Source organism: Myotis brandtii, unplaced genomic scaffold, assembly GCF_000412655.1.
Source record: "Myotis brandtii unplaced genomic scaffold, ASM41265v1 scaffold64, whole genome shotgun sequence".
Taxonomy (NCBI): domain Eukaryota; kingdom Metazoa; phylum Chordata; class Mammalia; order Chiroptera; family Vespertilionidae; genus Myotis; species Myotis brandtii.
Genome location: NW_005370460.1, coordinates 3,928,556 through 3,945,159, shown reverse-complemented (window position 1 = coordinate 3,945,159; position 16,604 = coordinate 3,928,556). Strand labels below are relative to the sequence as shown.

Here is a 16,604-nt window from a genome sequence, read left to right as displayed (position 1 = left end):
CGCCCCCCCCCCGCCCCCCCCCGGTCAGGGAGCAGCTGCCGGCGTTGTCTTACCTGGGCCCAGGGTTGATGGGGCTGCTGGTGTGCGGGACGGACAGGATGCTGGCGTGGGGCGTGGAGGAGATGGAAGTCCAGCTGTCAGCTCCGGAGAAAACTTGCAGGTTGTTGCCGGAGCTTTCTAGCAAGTTCACTTTGGAGAAATAACAACAGTTGAGGGAGCATGCAGACCTACGGAGTGGTGACCAGTGACCTTATCCCGGGGCCATCACAGCCATGGCTTGCCTACAGGTGCCAGTAGCTGTTAGCATTTCTGAGGGAAACAGAAAGGAGGGGAGGCTTGGATTTTTCATGTCAGCCGTACGCCATACAGGCGAGGCTGAGGGCCGAGTCTCTGCCCGCTGAGGTGCAGCTCGGCTAACTCACATCACACTTACGATGTCATCCCCCTCAGGCCAAACTCAGGGCCCCCAGGGCCTCAGCTGAGCTGTCTGAGGTCCAGGACCTACTCCTCTCAGCAGCCTCAGGTGGACTTAACCTCTCAGAAACGGTGTCGTCTGTGTCTCTGAATCTCCACCTGCGTACATACTGTCAGTACAAGAGAGAGGAAGGAGGGCGAAGAGGAAGAGAGGAAGGAGGGCGAAGAGGAAGAGAGGAAGGAGGGTGAAAGAGGAGAGAGAAGTTTCCGACCTATCCACTGGCCAAGTCACTCCTCACCTGATTGGCACATACAACTTCTTCAGCCTCCGCTCTGCGTCTTCTACCTCCCCTCCCTCTACCCTGTTCCTCATCCATTCCCTGGACACCCGGCCCTCGCCCTCCTGGGTCTTCGCTCACACCACTCTGTCATCCGCAATGCCCTCCACCTCTGCGTGTGTCCCATGTCACCCTTCCTTCTCCCCGCCCACCCTGCCCCTCGTTTTCCACGCAGCATCCAGATCTCCAGCATTAACCCCTCTGGGCAGATCTGCCCCGTTCCCCTCAGCACCTTGGCCTGTGTGTTTTACAGAATGCTTCTCGAACTCTCCTGTGCGTCAGGGTCACCCGGGACCTGGTTAAAACGCAGCCTCTTTCAGAAGGAGAACCTGAGAGCCCACCTTCTAAGAGGTTCCGGGGGACGCTCAGGCCAGGACCACCTTAGTGCTGCCACTGTGTAGTGTGATGAGTGACGTGTGCATTCAGGCAGCCCTGAGCCCCTCCAGGGAAGACACTACACCCCAATGGCCTGGAAGAAGCCTGGGGACATGCTCTGAGGGCGCGTTTCGTGAGCTGACCACGGAAAGAACCAGGAAGTGAGTGAGAACACTGCTCAGTGTCAGGCATTAAGCTCCGCTCTCCCTCCTGCGGCAGCTGTCAAGGTCGCCAGGACACAGGCAGGGGCACGGGGACAGGTGCTGGTGACCAGGAAAGTCCTCTGCGGACACGGGGCTCACGTGTCCCCGGCACTGCAGGCTTAACACCTCCTCCACCTCCCAGCCACGGACTTGACTTGTTTGTCTTGTTTCATGTCAGTCTCCCCTTCTGAGAGTGGAAGCTACTTGAGGGTCTGACTTGTTTGTGGGCAGAACCGGGAATCCCATTGGCCCCTGATAAATATTTTTTGCATAAATAACTGAATGAGAAATCCATCTTTGGTTCCCTTGCTCCCTCCTTCATAAAAATGGCCAGGCACAGGGTTGACACAGGCCAGGGCAGGCAAGGCAGCAGTCAGTGAGGGTAAAACACACATCAGCGTCAACGTAAAAAGTAATCAGACCAAAAATGATCAAGGTTGGCTCTGTGTGCCTTCAACTAATCCTACGCAAGCCTGGGTGCAGAGTGACCGCTCCCTGAGGCCTTCCGGGCAGCGCCTCCGTGCTGGCCCCGAGCTCCCAGGACTGAGCCATGTAACTGCAGAAAAGCCCCGTGAAGGCAACGAGCGGCTGTCTCAGACGCACCTCCAACCTGGTTTTTGAGGCGAAGCCTGAAATTGCTCCGGGCACCATGCCCTGCGCCATCACACCCATCACAAACCAGGAGACTCAGTGTCTTACGAAAATTACAAAACGCTAGCTACGTCCTATCTAAAACCAACTATTAGTATATAAAAGAAAACATTAAAATAGCAACATGCAGTGATGTTACCTGTGCTCCATGAAAGGGGTTCTTTCATCTTCAGACACTTCTTTTACGGTTTATCCATCTTCTCCTCCACCCACCCCCCCACCCTGGTGCCTGGGGCTCAGTGAGCAGAGCCACACACCTGAGGGAGAGTGGGTCCTGTGCATGTACGCGGACGGGTAGGGGGCCGGCCGGTGCCCGCGGAGGCCAGCGTAGCGCTCACAGCCGTGGTGGGTGTGAGGGGCAGACAGAGGCAGAGGAGGCGCATACTGGAAATTGGCGTTCCCGGCCGAGCACACTCCATCCGGGTTGGAGAAGATCCAGCCGCCCACTAGGACAGATGAGAGGAAGACACACTGACACCGCCAGTCGGGTTCCCAGCCACCGTGCACAGCTCTGCTTCTGTGTGGACCACACTGAACGTCCGCCGTGGGACAGAGACCACCCCTGCCCCCTTCCATGCGTGGCACAGCTCGCCGGCTTCTCTGGAGATGGACAGCAGGTCCTAGCCAGGTTTGTGGCACTGAAACCATAGCGATATAGAAGACTATTGGGATGCATACACTAATGGAAGCTCAAAGCGTAAGGTGCTCTGACTTCCCCGAGTGAAATCAAAAGTCAGTCTAAGAAGGAGGTGTCAGCTGCAGCCACTAGGACTGTTTGTTGTGGTTACACAGAAGGGGTGAAGGCCTCTCTATGCCCCCCACCCCCACGAAGAGGATCTGAAAAGCTAAAAGATGGGGAGCCACTAGCATGCCTGGGCAGCAAGAATCTTGCAGAATATTGTGGGAGGCTGCAGAGTATTTCATAGAAATTTGTTTGTGAATAATCACCTCAATTGATGCAAAAAATGCATCTGCATGCTTTCATTATTAAAAACAACAATACTCAGCGAACTAGGAATAAAAGGAAATTGGGCAACATAATGAAGGCCACATCTGACAAGCCCACAGCTTACAACAAGCTCAGTCCAAAACTGAGAGCGTTTCCTCTGAGGTCAGAAGACAGAGACACCCCTTCTTGCCACTTCTATTCACCGTGATACTGGAGGTCCCACCCGGAGCAATTAGGCAAAAACATCAAAATTTAAAAAGAAAGAAAAAAGAAAGAAAAGGCACCGAAATTGGAAAGGAAGAAATAAAGTTATCTCTGTTCACAGATGACATGATCTTATATGGAGAAAACCCTAAAGATTACACACACACATACACACACACACACACACACACACACACACACAGAGATGTCAGAACTAATAAACAAATTCAGCAAACTTACAGGACATAAAATCAACACAAAAAATCAGTTGCATTTCTATATACTAACAATGTCTCTGTCTCTACTTTGTCTCCATCTATGACTGTCTCTGTCTCTATCTCTGTCTCTCTGTCTCTGTCTCCATCTCCGTCTCTGTCTCTGTCTCTATCTCTCTCTCTGTCTTTCTCTGTCTCTCTGTCTCTGTCTCTATCTCTGTCTCTGTCTCTGTCTCTCTGTCTCTGTCTCTATCTCTGTTTCTCTGTCTCTGTCTCCATCTCCGTCTCTGTCTCTATCTCTCTCTGTCTTTCTCTGTCTCTCTGTCTCTCTATCTCCATCTCTGTCTCTGTTTCCATCTCCGTCTCTGTCTCTCTGTTTCCATCTCTGTCTCCATCTCTGTCTCTCTGTCTCCATCTCCGTCTTTCATCTCCGTCTCTGTCTCTCTGTTTCCATCTCTGTCTCTCTGTCTCCGTCTCCATCTCCGTCTCTGTCTCTGCCTCTCTGGGAACTCCCGCCAGGGCACAGACTTGTCTTGAGTGGAAGAAATAACCCGCTGGGTAGTGACAGGAGGTTTGGGACAGGCCAGCGGTCACCACAGGTGGAGAGTCTGCTGTGGTGGTGTTGGCTCCTGGTGTCGCCCCAGGCGCCTCCCACGCCGAGTTCACCCAACTCACAGTGGGGACAGGCCACGTGCTGGCTCTCGGAGATCGCTTCCGGGATATCTTTCAGGTGGTTCCTAGAAGAGGAACGAAGCGCACCATGGCTGTCCAGCCGGCACACACATCCACGCCAAGTCGCCCCGAATCTCAGAGAGCACCGCCATTCTTGAAAATCGAACCCCCTGTCCCCAAAGCTGCTGTCTCTCCCACCGCCCTCCCTCCAGGCACTGCAACCACCTGGGCCGCTGCTCTCCGAATCGCAACTTTACAGGGTTACTCTCGTATTTATAACTCTCTCTACCTGGTTTGATCCTATTGACTTCTGGCCATGGGTCCTGCCTGGTAAAATTCAAGCCCTCAGAACAGCTAAGATATGCGGGGGACTTCAAGGCACAACCTCACCTGTGCCGAGCTAGACCCACCCACGATCCTGTGAGGGAAACAAGGTTTAAAAAGGAACCTCGGGGAGGTAAGGGGAAGGCGGCCAGATCAACGTGGGCCATGGCAAAGCTCAGACTCAAGGCAGGACTCTCACTCCAAGCCCTGGGTTCTCCTGATTGTACCACGCGACCAGCATTCTGAATCCAGGTTCTGTCATCTCACCAGGCAGGTTTTCTTTAGGCCTTTGCTTATCTGAACAGGTTATAAGTATGTCCTCTACATCCTCAAAATTAAGTCAAATATTGACAGGACAGACCCTGTGGCATCATTATAAACAGCTGTCCATTGACCCAGGGCCTTTACGATGAGGAGGAACAGACAGTTGTAGGAGGCATCAAAAAAGACTTGGACTCAGGCAACGAAGTCTGACCACTTCCAACGGCATCGTGTCAGTGCTCAGGCCTCGCTGACAGAAGTCTACGACAAGTACCATTACTGGTTCATGTTTTTCCTGGAACGGAAGGAAAGATACGGGGACGGAAGTCCCTGGCCCAGCGTGGTAGAAGCACCACTCACACCCGGAAGTCTACCTTCTCTCAGACCTGAACGGTGTGGACCGCTCACCTGTACGAGCTGCTCAGAGGAATGACTCACCTTCCCAGGCTAAATGTCGTTTTTGGAAAAATCCAACCTACTGAAACCACAGTCCTCAGGGATACTTGGGGAGGGCAGAGTGAACTGTATAATTCTAAACCACTTAATTATTTTTTAAATGTGGTTGTGCTAGCTTCCGGAATCTGTAGTAAGGCAGGTGACAAAGTATTGCCAGTTAGAGGTTCTCCCAGACTTCTATTATAAGGGACAGATAATTATAAGTTGGTTGAGTTTTACGGATTTTGTTAAAAATTTAATTGATTATTAAAAACATTTCTATTAAAGATAAAGCAAGTGCAGCCCAGCCAGTGTGGCTCAGTTGTTGCGTGTCGACCATGAACCAGGAGGTCACGGTTCGATTCCCAGTCAGAGCACATGCCCAGGTTGCAGGCTCGATCCCCCGAGGTGGGGCATACAGGAGGCAACCGATCAATGATTCCCTCTCATCATTGATGTTTCTCTTCCTCTCACTCTCTCTGAAATAAATAGAAACATTTTTTTTTAAAAAGTAAAGCAAGTGCTACCCGTCTAGCTCGTTCTGGAGGAGCATAAATCCCACCTTTGCAGAAATCGGTGCACCAGGTTTTACTGAAATGTCTACTCACCTTTCCTTGGCATCCAGGAAGGCTTTGGCAAAGGGGTTGTACTTGATTTTGAGAGCCGTTATCTTACGTTCACAAAGATAAGAAGTGTTAGTGAAAGCAGGACAGGCAGGCAGACAGAACCCTCCCTCTTCACCTGGGAATTTCTGTAAAACCAGACCCATCCCCGCCTCTTCCTCTCCCCCTCCACGTTTCTTTGCTAATGTCTGCACAAAGCCACGATCGACCGCACTGTCTCTAGCAAGAGCGCTTTATCGTGGCCTGTGGTGAACACAACGGATGCCATGAACGTGAGCAAAGACAGGCCAAAGCCCTGGAAACGAGCAACCCTCGTGTGCTGAGCCCGCACCTTCCCTGGACTTAGTCATTCATTGTTTTCAACCATTACTGAACAGCTCCCACATGCCAGTTAGGTTTCTAGCCTGGGAACCAAGTGGAAAGTAAGGCCGTACCGTCCGGCCTCGCCAAGAGGAGTCCGGCATCACCTCCCTAATTCTTCAACAGTCGCCCACCCACGGGGCGGGTTAGCACGGGATACAAGCTCTCACTCCTACCCACGGTCATCCGATGCCCCCTGGCCTTAGCCTGCTTCATTTTTCTTCAGGGCCTCCTGACATACTATATATACATCGCGTATCAGACATACGATACACATGTGATATACACTGAGTGGCCACATTATTATGACCACCTGATGTTTGTAGGCAAATTAGCTATAATTTCGCGCTGAAGTTGCTAGAGGTCCAGACCATTATAAATAGGGAAGCAGGTTGTTTACCACGACAGTAGAAGTGATTTTTTTCTGAAGATATGGGTAAACAACTCGATTTAACAGCCTTTGAACATGGGATGGATACACACACACACACACACACTGAGTGGCCAGATTATTATGACCACCTGACGTTTGTAGGCAAATTAGCCATACACTGCATCATATGGGATATGGAAGCCGAAGGCCTGTTCAAACACTTTTGCTGTCTGCAGTTACCAAGATAAAACGTCTCCAATTCACACAGGAACACAAGGATTGGACAGTTGAGCATTGGAGAAAATTCATGTGGTCCGATGAATCATGTTCCAGTTGCATCATGCAGATGGCAGAGTGAGAATTTGGTGGAAACAGCATGAAAGCATGCACCCCACATGCATGAGTACAACCCTTCAAGCTGGTGGGGGCAGTGTTATGGTTTGGGGCATGTTTTCCTGGCATGATTTGGGACCTTTAATTCGTGTGGAACAACGTCTGAATAGCACAACATACCCAAGTATCGTTGCTGATCAAGTTCATCCTATCACGTTGATGGCGTATCCCAATGGAGATGGCTTCTTCCAACAAGACAATGCGCCATGCCACGGTGCTCGTATTGTGCAGGAGTGGTTTCAAGAACATGAGGGAGACTTTACCTTGCTTAGGTGGCCCCCACAATCACCATATCTCAATCCAATTGAGCATTTGTGGGACAAAGTTAAAAGAGCCATCAGGCAGCTGGTTCCACAACCATCAAATCTCACAGAACTAGACAGTGCTATTCATCAGGCATGGTGTCCGATTCCTCGCATCACCTTTCAACATCTCGTGGAGTCAATGCCAAGAAGAATCCCGCATGAGTGAAGGCAAAAAATGGCCCAACGAAGTACTGATGGGGTGGTCATAATAATCTGGCCACTCATGTTCAAATATATACCACGTTCAAAGGCTGTCAAATCGCGTAGTTTACCCATATCTTCAGAAAAAAATCACTTCTACTGCCATGGTAAACAACCTGCTTCCCTATTTATAATGGTCTGGCCCTCTAGCAACTTCAGCGCGAAATTATAGCTAATTTGCCTACAAACGTCAGGTGGTCATAATAATCTGGCCACTCAGTGTATGTTTGGTCCTCCTCTCTCCCTACTGAGGACACAGAACACGTATTTTATTCACTGCAGTTTCCCAGCACGTAAAGCATCCAGCAGGTAGTAACACTCAGCAAACAGCTGCTGACTGAACAAATATTGAAAAGAACATGTGCGTCAGCAAAGGCCCAAGACGCAGGGCTCTTCCTGGCGCAGGAGCGGGAGCCCAGGAGAAAGGGAGGCGGCTGCGGAGTCACGTGCACACGCCCCGTCTTCCTCATGCTTCCTGCTTTTAAAAGCCAACACAGTAAACGAATCGCACAGGGCACAGTGGAATGAAAGCTAACAGGCAAAAACGTGTTCTTCCCTCCCGCCCGACGATCCTTTCTCCAGACACCCAGCTCCCTGCAGGCCGCGGCCGGCCCTGCGACAGCCCTGGTCCATGTTGGTTCATGGACAGGAACCGGCGAGAGGGAGCAGCAAGCAGCCACCCAGCCGCTTAACTTCGCCTCTGCCGAGTGTCTGAACCCTGAAAAACCTACCTGTCACCCCAGCTGGGTGATGGCAATAAAAGCACCCCCTCCCTGTCCCACCACGCCCTCCGGGTCACACACACACACACCCTTACCTCCTCGTTCTGGTAGGCAGTCACAGCGATGAACTGGGTTTCAGGGAAGGAGCAGTTCATGACCATCCGATGGGCACCTCCCACGCGCACTATGTGAACCTGGGGCTCGTATTTGTGCAGGGAATTCAGCATTATCTGTTGAGATGCAAGAAGAGGAAGACGAGCCATGCAGAGCCTGGGCTCTCACGGGTAATGGACCGGCAGTCCCATGGTTCGCCCCAAGCTCAGCACCACCCACTTAGGGCCACACGGGGCATCCCCGGCCCCCTGAGACGCACCACACCTCTCTGAGCAAGAAGGGGGATTCTCCCAGCTCCCAGGGACCAGGACGTTGGAGCTTAGAGGAGGCTGGGCGTGGGTTTCCAGGGAGTTGTTCTAAAGATTATTCCATTTTCTGCCCAAATCCTGCCTTCCTTATTTTTCTCTCCCTATTTTCAGCGCAATGATGTGGATTGTGACCCTTAACCGCACTGGTTTCCTTCATGGGAGGACCCAGGACTCAGTGCCCGGATGTGGCTGCACCCACAGGAGCTGCCTGAGGAGTAGGGATGCCGACACCTGCCGGTCACGGAGCACCCACCCCACGCCTCCGCCGAGAGGCGCTGGAAAGTGGGAGGCGGTAACAGTTTACTTCCCCATTTCTTGTTTTAACAAGAACGGGAACCTCTGAAAACTGCCAAGACTTGGGGGGCTCCCTCCCCCAGCTGAAACATGACCTCCTGCATCCCAGGGGCTGAGCAGGGAGAGATGGTGGAGGTGCAGAGAATGCAGGCTAAGAGGCTGGCCATTCGAAATATGGGGGTAACAAGCCTTTCCTCTAATGCCCCCCAAATTCTACATTTCATAAAGTGAGTAACAACCTACACGGAGCACTGGTATTCGGACTCTGACCAGAGAAAATGGGGGGAAGAAGCCCCCGCGTCTTGTTCACTCGCCCTGAAGACCTTCCTTAGCGGAGGTTTCTTTGGGGAGTTTTTCTGCAAACCCAAAGCTGATTCCATATTCTACTGACAATTATCCTAATGCCCAAGAGGAGGGAGCCATTATTTCATTAGGAGCGGCTTTCGATTAAGGCATTCGTCCACTGCCAACACGCCACTCTCACCAAAATCAAAAGGGGAGAGGGAATAACAAAACCACGCGCCCGGCTCCCCCTCCCGGGCGCACCCTGCGAGGCTGTGATTAAGTAAGCGCTCTCTTCACATCAGGAAGTCCATTAAAAACTGAAAGCACCAATTAAGAGCTGTTTATTCCTGTTTACATTTGGACTGGGGGGTGGGGTGGGGGGAGTAATTGGCTTCTGTGGGAGAAGAGGCTGGTGAGGACCCCTCTAATTGACTAAATGCACCCTCGTTTCTTCTCCATGGGTTCGCGGAGCAGCGGGGGGCCAGGCCACCGAGCTCCTACCTGGCCACCTCCGCTGAGCTTGTTGGTGAGCTTGACCTTGCTGAAGGAGATGGGTGCCTTCATCCAGTGCGCCCCGAAGTTGGGCGAGTCCGGGTGGATGTACACGCAGCTGTGGCTGGCGACCTCGGGCTTGCCCGCGGGCACCCACTCCCCGTTGACGTACTTCCAGCGGTGGCTGTCCGTGGGGACAAAGTCCAGCAGGAGGGAGTACATGGCATTGGGGTCCAGCCCTGTCACACTGATCTTTAGAACAGGGAACATCCGTCTGAAAGAGAAGCAGAAACTGAGCCACAGCAGGGATGTGGGAGTGTTAGGGACACTGCCCCCTGTCCAGCCGTCTGTCCACTCTGAGTGCCTTGGGGTGCAGAGAATGCCGGGGGACAAATAAAGAGGAGCCGAGCAGCAGGCCCAGTCCCATGGAGCCCTTTCCACAGGTATCGGGGTCACTCTGTATCGGGGTCACTCTAACCCGTGGGCTCCACGGTGAGTCTGAAACCCACCCACCAGGCCTCTGACAGGGGAGCCTGCAGCCCACGGTGCATAGTCAGACGCACGTTCGCACAGAGAGCATCTCCAGTCTTCGCCCGCACGCGGGGCACTTCGAGCTCACACCCCCAGCAGCCCTCCCCAGTCTCAAAGAACACGAGCGAGCGTGAGTAACAGCGAGAGCACTGCTCACGAAGACGTGGCTTCACGGTGAAGTGAGGCCAGTTCCTCTCCTGCAGGGCTTCTCCGAGCCTCCACCACCTCTGAGAAGGGAGCGGGGCATGGTGCACACTCTGGACTCAAAAGACAGTAGCGCCATCTTTGCGTGGGCACCTTGAGGGCATCTGCGCCCACGGGATGTACTGGGACCCGCGGGTCTGGCTCGAGGCCCTCCCTCGCCCGCTAGGACACGCAGCACGTTTGCTCTCACCAACACTTGCAGAGCCCCCTCACCACCTGGCTTCCGACTCCCTCTGGTTTACTTTTCCTTCACCAAACATTCAAAGTTGCTCCAATCTGTCCTCTAAAGGCCTGGTTTCCAGGCATCCCCCCCCCCACCACACACACACACACACATACACACACACACACACACACACACACACACACACACACCTGACTGCCCAGGTGCTGTCTTATTTGTCAATACGGCTTTTAAAATCTGCAGCCCCACATCGAGACGCTAACCACCCAGAGTCTACAGACACTTGCTTGTCCATGAACCAGCGTATCCGTGTAGCTGGAAGTTTGCAGAAATGCAGGCCCTCAGACCTCACTCCTGCCTGACTCCATCGGAATCTGCTTTTCCAACACCCCCAGGGAGCCATGGGAACACACATTAAAGCTCAGAGGTCTGGTTGGTGCTTAAGATGATAACTAAGGAGACATGCAGGGCGCGGGGGGGAGGGGTGTCTGTCTAAGGACTGCTGCTTCTGAAGAGCTGGGAGGAGAATTAAAGGGAAAGTGGGATGGGCCTGCCGCTGGGAGAAGGGGTCCAAGCCGGACAGGGACGGGCACAGGTGAGGGTCTGCGGAGGCACGGAGCCCGTCCCGTGTGCAGCGATGCCAGCTCTGAGACAGGCAGGATGGGAACTGTTACAGGGGCTCCCTGAGCTCCTGGGACATTTTCCTTGGCTCACCCCGCTGCCTCTCCCACCACACTCGCACCTGTCCTCCCTCCCCTTCCGAGTCCACAAGGAGAGGAAGTCCCCGAAACACCTTCCTAAATGTGAATACCTCGTTGGAGACATATTTACTCCTTTAACTAACGGCGTGAAGCGCCTGCCCTAGGCCAGGAGAGCTGAGGGTGGGAATCAGTGCCAACAGCTGCAGGCCAGCGTCCTGTTCACTGCCAAGTCCGAGCGGAGCAGTCAGGCCACAAAAGGTGAGCAGATGTCTGTCCACCATGGAATAACTTTAGCTGCCAGAGTGCCACGGGGAGCGCCATGGGGGGTCAAGAGGGGGCTGGAGAGGAAGGATTGCTCTCGGTGGACCCCAGTGGCTCGGGGTGACATCTAAGCTGAGACCTAAATAACGAGACGCCGAATGCCAGAAATGGGTGACATCAGCCATATCACCTGCACACAAAGGAGTCGCAGTCCCACAGCCCTGAGGTCCAAACAAGCCTGGACTATTGAGGGAGAAGGCCAGTGAGGCTCAGGCAAACGGAAGAAACAATTCCAGTTTCCACTTCCGCCGCTAACAGGCTCTCTGCCTTCTCCTCTCTCCACTGCATCGTGCCAGGCCCCCAGGAAGGAAGCTCGGCCTTTGAGAGCAAGGACAGGTGCCGGCTTCTTCTCCTGATGCTCTAGACCAGTGGTTCTCAACCTTCCTAATGCTGCGACCCTTTAATACAGTTCCTCATGTTGTGGTGACCCCCAACCATAAAATTATTTTCGTTGCTACTTCATAACTGTGGTTTTGCTACTGTTATGAATCGTCATGTAAATATCTGATCTGCAATATGTGTTTTCCGATGGTCGCGGCCCACAGAAAAAAGTGACCATGTGGGAAGGTCTGGGCCTCCCTGGCCAACAGGGAAAGGCAGGGGGCACCGTTCCCGTTCTCCAGGAGGGACAGTGATGTGACGGTGTGGGGAGGACGCGGAGAAGTCGAGCCCTCAGACCCTGCAGGCAGGAGTGGAAACAGTGCAGCCACTTGGGAAAGCAGTCTGGCAGCTCCCTGACCAGTCAAAGGCAGAACTACCACAGGACCCCGCAAGTCCTTTCCTAGGAGCACGTGCCAGAGAGAGGAAAACACGCATCCACACAAAAACACAATGTTCCCAGCGGCCTCTTTCATAAAGAGCAACAGCGCGCGTGTCCCTCAGCTGACGCACGTGGGGGGTGTAAGCACACAGCGGAGTATCAGGTGGCAATAAAAATGCCACAACGTGGATGAACCTGGAGGACGTGTGCTCAGTGAAAGGAGCCAGCCAGAGGGCCATGCGTCGTATGATTCCATTAGCATGACGTGTCCAGAGCTGGCACATCTATACGGAGGGATGGAAAGTAGAGATTGCCAGGACTGGGGAGAGTGGGGGGTGAGGGGTGACAGCTAAGGATGCACGATTTCTTTGGGGGATAGTGAAAATGTTCTAAAATTATTTATGGGACCACATGCACAACTCCGTGAATATACCAAACACCTGACTTGTCCGCTTTAAGTAGGTGATGGCAGGGTGTGGGAACTACCACAATAAAGCTGCTAACAGAGGAAAAGGAGGGGCCCCCACACCCTGGCTCTCAGAGGCCACACTGGGAAGTGTGGAATGGCTTATTCTCTTTAGTACTTCATTTGCCAACAACTTTACAATAATTTTTCATCAACAAACAAAAGAACTAAGGGATGCTATGTCTTTTTAAGTCTCCATTATGCCGGGAAGGAGTAAATATAAGTCAGTCAATTTGCCAAAAGTCTTGTAAGGTGTCTGGAGCGCCCCCTGCCTGGGAGCCAAGTTCAGCGCCTCGGGCCTCACAAGGGCCAGGAGGCATCGCGGGCTTACCTGTGGGCAGCGCCCAGGCCGGGCTCATTTTCAGGGGTGAACTGCTCTACTCATCAAGTTGATTCCCACCCCCCTTTTCTTTCCAAGGTGCTGGTAACCACAGAGATGCCCAAGAGTTTTGGGGGAGCTGAGAAATGTGTAGATCACTCCCAACTAACAGAGGAGGAGGGGGGAGAGGGAAGGCTGGAGAGAGTGGGCAGGAGAAGGGAGAGAGAGAGAGAGAGACGGGGAGAGTGGGGAGGCAGTGTGGCAGGTGAATGAGGACTCCGCAAGCCACGTGTGAGGAACCATGGGTGGCTGGGCTGCCCATGAACCCTATTGCTTTGCCGTGAGGCTAATTTTCATGTTGTTCCCCTAACTGGGGACTTGGAGGCAGCAGGGCAGAAGGAGGCTGTGAGGAGTGGGGTCTGCTGGGAGAAAGGGGCAGGCACAAGGCAGATGATGCTGTGGGTGGGGGACGGCAGAGGTGGTGAAGGCAAACTCCTCAACTCCCTCCTCCATCTCCCCATAGAACTAGAATTTCGTGGAACAGTCATCAGAGCTCTGGGAGTGTGTGTGTGTGTGTGTGTGTGTGTGTGTGTGTGAGCGTATGTGAGAGTGTGTGAGTGTGTGTGTGAATGTGCGTGTGAGTGTGTGTGTGAGTGTGCATGTGTGTGAGTGTGTGTGTGTGAGAGTGTGCATGTGTGTGAATGTGAGTGTGTGTGTCAGTGTGTGTGTGTGTGAGTGTGCATGTGTGAGTGTGTGTGTGAATGTGAGTGTGAGAGTGTGTGAGTGTGGGTGTGAGTGTGTGTGTGTTAGGGCAGATTAGACAAATACACGTGCTCCTCATAAATGGCAGCTGTAAACTCGGAGAAGAATGTCTGGGTGGGGGGATAGGACACTGACCATTTGCCTGCGGGTGCGCAACCTGAATTCTCCGCTCTGCATGGGCTCACTGGAACCGTGACCATCAGCCACGGCTGACAGCCGTCATTGCTGGCAAATTCAACTTCGGACCCCAACACCTATTTTATGACAGTAAATGGACGTGCCTGCCTGAAGGCAAATTCAGTCAGCATTAAGTCAAAATGATTTAGCTGGTGGAAGTACACATGACCAGGAGCACTTTCCCCAAGGATGTTACAGTCATGAAAACAAGAGGGACAAGGGATCCCACTTATTCGCCCCTGCAGCCTGAAGCCAGCCTTCTCTGCCCCTAAAATAGAAGTCCGAGCTCACAGGCTCAGAGGAAGTGCTGGGGGCTGACCTCCAGCGATGATTCAAGGGGCTCTGGAAGGAACTGTAATTGTTGTCTCTGAAAGACTGACATGAATCACTAAAAGTTCTAAATAAAAAAGAAGGAAAGAAACAAAGAAGAAAAGGGAGAGGATGAATTAAAACGGACAAAGAAAAAAAAACGGACAAAGAGAGGGAGGAATGTGGGTGGCAGGATCCCAGGTCCTGGGGACAATTCAGTGGTTTTCGGGAAAAATCCTCTCTCTTTGCTGCTTCTCACCAATGTCAGAGGTGAGCCTCTGGTTTACGCACGGAAACCGCTCTCCATCGAGCCTTTCCCTTCTCTCACCAGCGAGTGCAGGCGCTCTCCGCTCTCCGAGAGCTGGTTCTTATCATCAGAACAACCAGGCCCAGTGCACAGGCGCGCAGGACCCGCACCGAGGCTCTTAGGAAAGTCAGGAAGCCCACTGACTGCAGGGCACAGGTAACGTGACTAAAGGGCTCGGGCTGGGAGGAAACTCCAGGAATATTCTGCTCCCGGGAGAAGGGCCACTGTCCACCCACCTCGGGCTCAGGGGCTGGTGTGGGAGACAGGGAGTGGGGGTTTGGAGGAGACACAGGGGCTACGTCCCAGGAAAAGGGTCGAAAGCAGACATTGGAGTAGGCGGTTAGGAGAAAAGCAGACGATGGAGAAGGTAGTGAACAAGGTGACGAAACAAGAAGGGCGTGTCTGTGCAGGAACAGGAAAGCGTTGCTAACCATCCACCCGTGGAACCGAGGCCCAGTCGCCCCAGACCAATCGCTCCTCACCCACGTCCGCCTCGCAGAGACGCGCCCCGTCAGAGCCCTAAGAGGCCTCCGGAAAGACTCAGCTCACGGGAGGAGCGCAACAGCGAGAAGCCAAGCTGACCATCACCGCGCTTTTTCTATAAGGAAAGTTCATGTTAGAGGACTTCAACCTTGTGAAGAATTTTACATGTTAAATATGGAGAAAGAAAACATGACGGGTAAAAACGGCAAGAGAAAGTGCATGCCAACATGGCATGTGATTAAACTGCGTTTTATGATGGCATCAGACTTCTGTTTATTCCTGACTGAAAGGGATGAAATACATTCCCACTTGGTGGCGGTACTTGTTTCACGTTTATAAATGACCCGCTGACAGCCAACTAGATAGTGTGAGGCTGGGTATTAGCGTAACCACTGCCCAGCAATACAGAGAATAAGGAACAGAAAGTCCTGCCTCTTATCAGATATCATCAGATGCTTACAACTGTGCCCCCACTCGTCTCTGAACAGAAGGCAAATCCAGCCCTGGCCAGGTGGCTCAGTTGGTTGGAGCAGCATCCTATACACTAAAAGGTTTCGGGTTCGATTCCCCGTCAGGCACATACCTGGGTTGTAGGTTCGATCCATCCCCAGTCAGGGAGGCAATCAAATCGATGTTTCTCTCTCTCTTTCTCTCTCTCTCTCTCCTCTTTCTCTCTCAAAACATATCCTCAGGTGAGGATTAAACAAACAAAAAAACATGTTTTATATCTCTTTCTACCAAAAACAATGTGTAGCTACCTATAAAGAGTAGGAACAATTACAGATATTAAAAGAAATACATCATACGCCCTACATATGCAATAAAAAGGGGGACCCATTAGGAAGGGAAAATAAAAATATCGAACAAGTTTGACATCCTGGCACTCGCACCAACCGCATGTATTGCCTGGCACACCTGTCACTGTGAAGCACTTGAATGTCAATGTCACAGGACAGCACTCGGCCGAGCGGTTCTCCCGGGGCCGTAGGAACGGTTCCCTCCCTCCTCTGGGCATTTTTCTCAAACATGGGAAAGTGAGACCTCAGGATGGAGGCACTTTGCACAGGACAAACGCCTCCCGCAGCGCGGGGCCCTGGCTGTCCTCTCCCGGGAGCAGAGCTTCTCTCCGGGCGGCTGTCACGGTCCTGCCAACCTGCCACCGACAACGCCTCCCGCCTCTGTCCTTTCGTGGCCACGTGACCCGCACGATGAGTGAGCGTCGGCTGGGTGTCGGGAGCCGGTCTGCCCAGGCAGGGAGCAGTAAAATTCTCTTTCAAAATAGTTCTCTCTCCTACTAACTAAGTGAAAGCTTCTAAAATTACCTGCCAGCCCCTTAGCGGACGAGGTTTAATAGAATCTGAGAAATGCCAACGGAGATCAGGTTCCGTTAATCCCCAATTTGTTGCAATGAGAAAAAAGAAATCTCCCCGCTCAGGCGGTACATGCCAGTTTCATTACCTGTGACCCTAACGGCTCACATCCCACACACACACACACACACACACACACACACACACTCACACCCACACACACTCACACACACACACACACACACACACACACACACAC

General features: G+C 52.7%; 1 protein-coding gene across 1 annotated transcript in view; it reads right to left on the bottom strand.

Annotated features, from left to right (window-relative positions):
- Positions 1-16,604, bottom strand: part of TBX19 (T-box 19) — a 22,218-nt gene that overhangs the window by 3,984 nt on the left and 1,630 nt on the right. Inside the window, exons 3-8 of the mRNA XM_005880510.2 lie at positions 9,521-9,785; positions 8,114-8,248; positions 5,650-5,711; positions 4,025-4,086; positions 2,239-2,427; positions 54-189 (exon numbers count right to left, since the gene is read on the bottom strand). Of these exons, the coding sequence (XP_005880572.2) occupies positions 54-189; positions 2,239-2,427; positions 4,025-4,086; positions 5,650-5,711; positions 8,114-8,248; positions 9,521-9,785 (849 nt within the window). The remainder of the gene's footprint in view (positions 1-53; positions 190-2,238; positions 2,428-4,024; positions 4,087-5,649; positions 5,712-8,113; positions 8,249-9,520; positions 9,786-16,604) is intronic.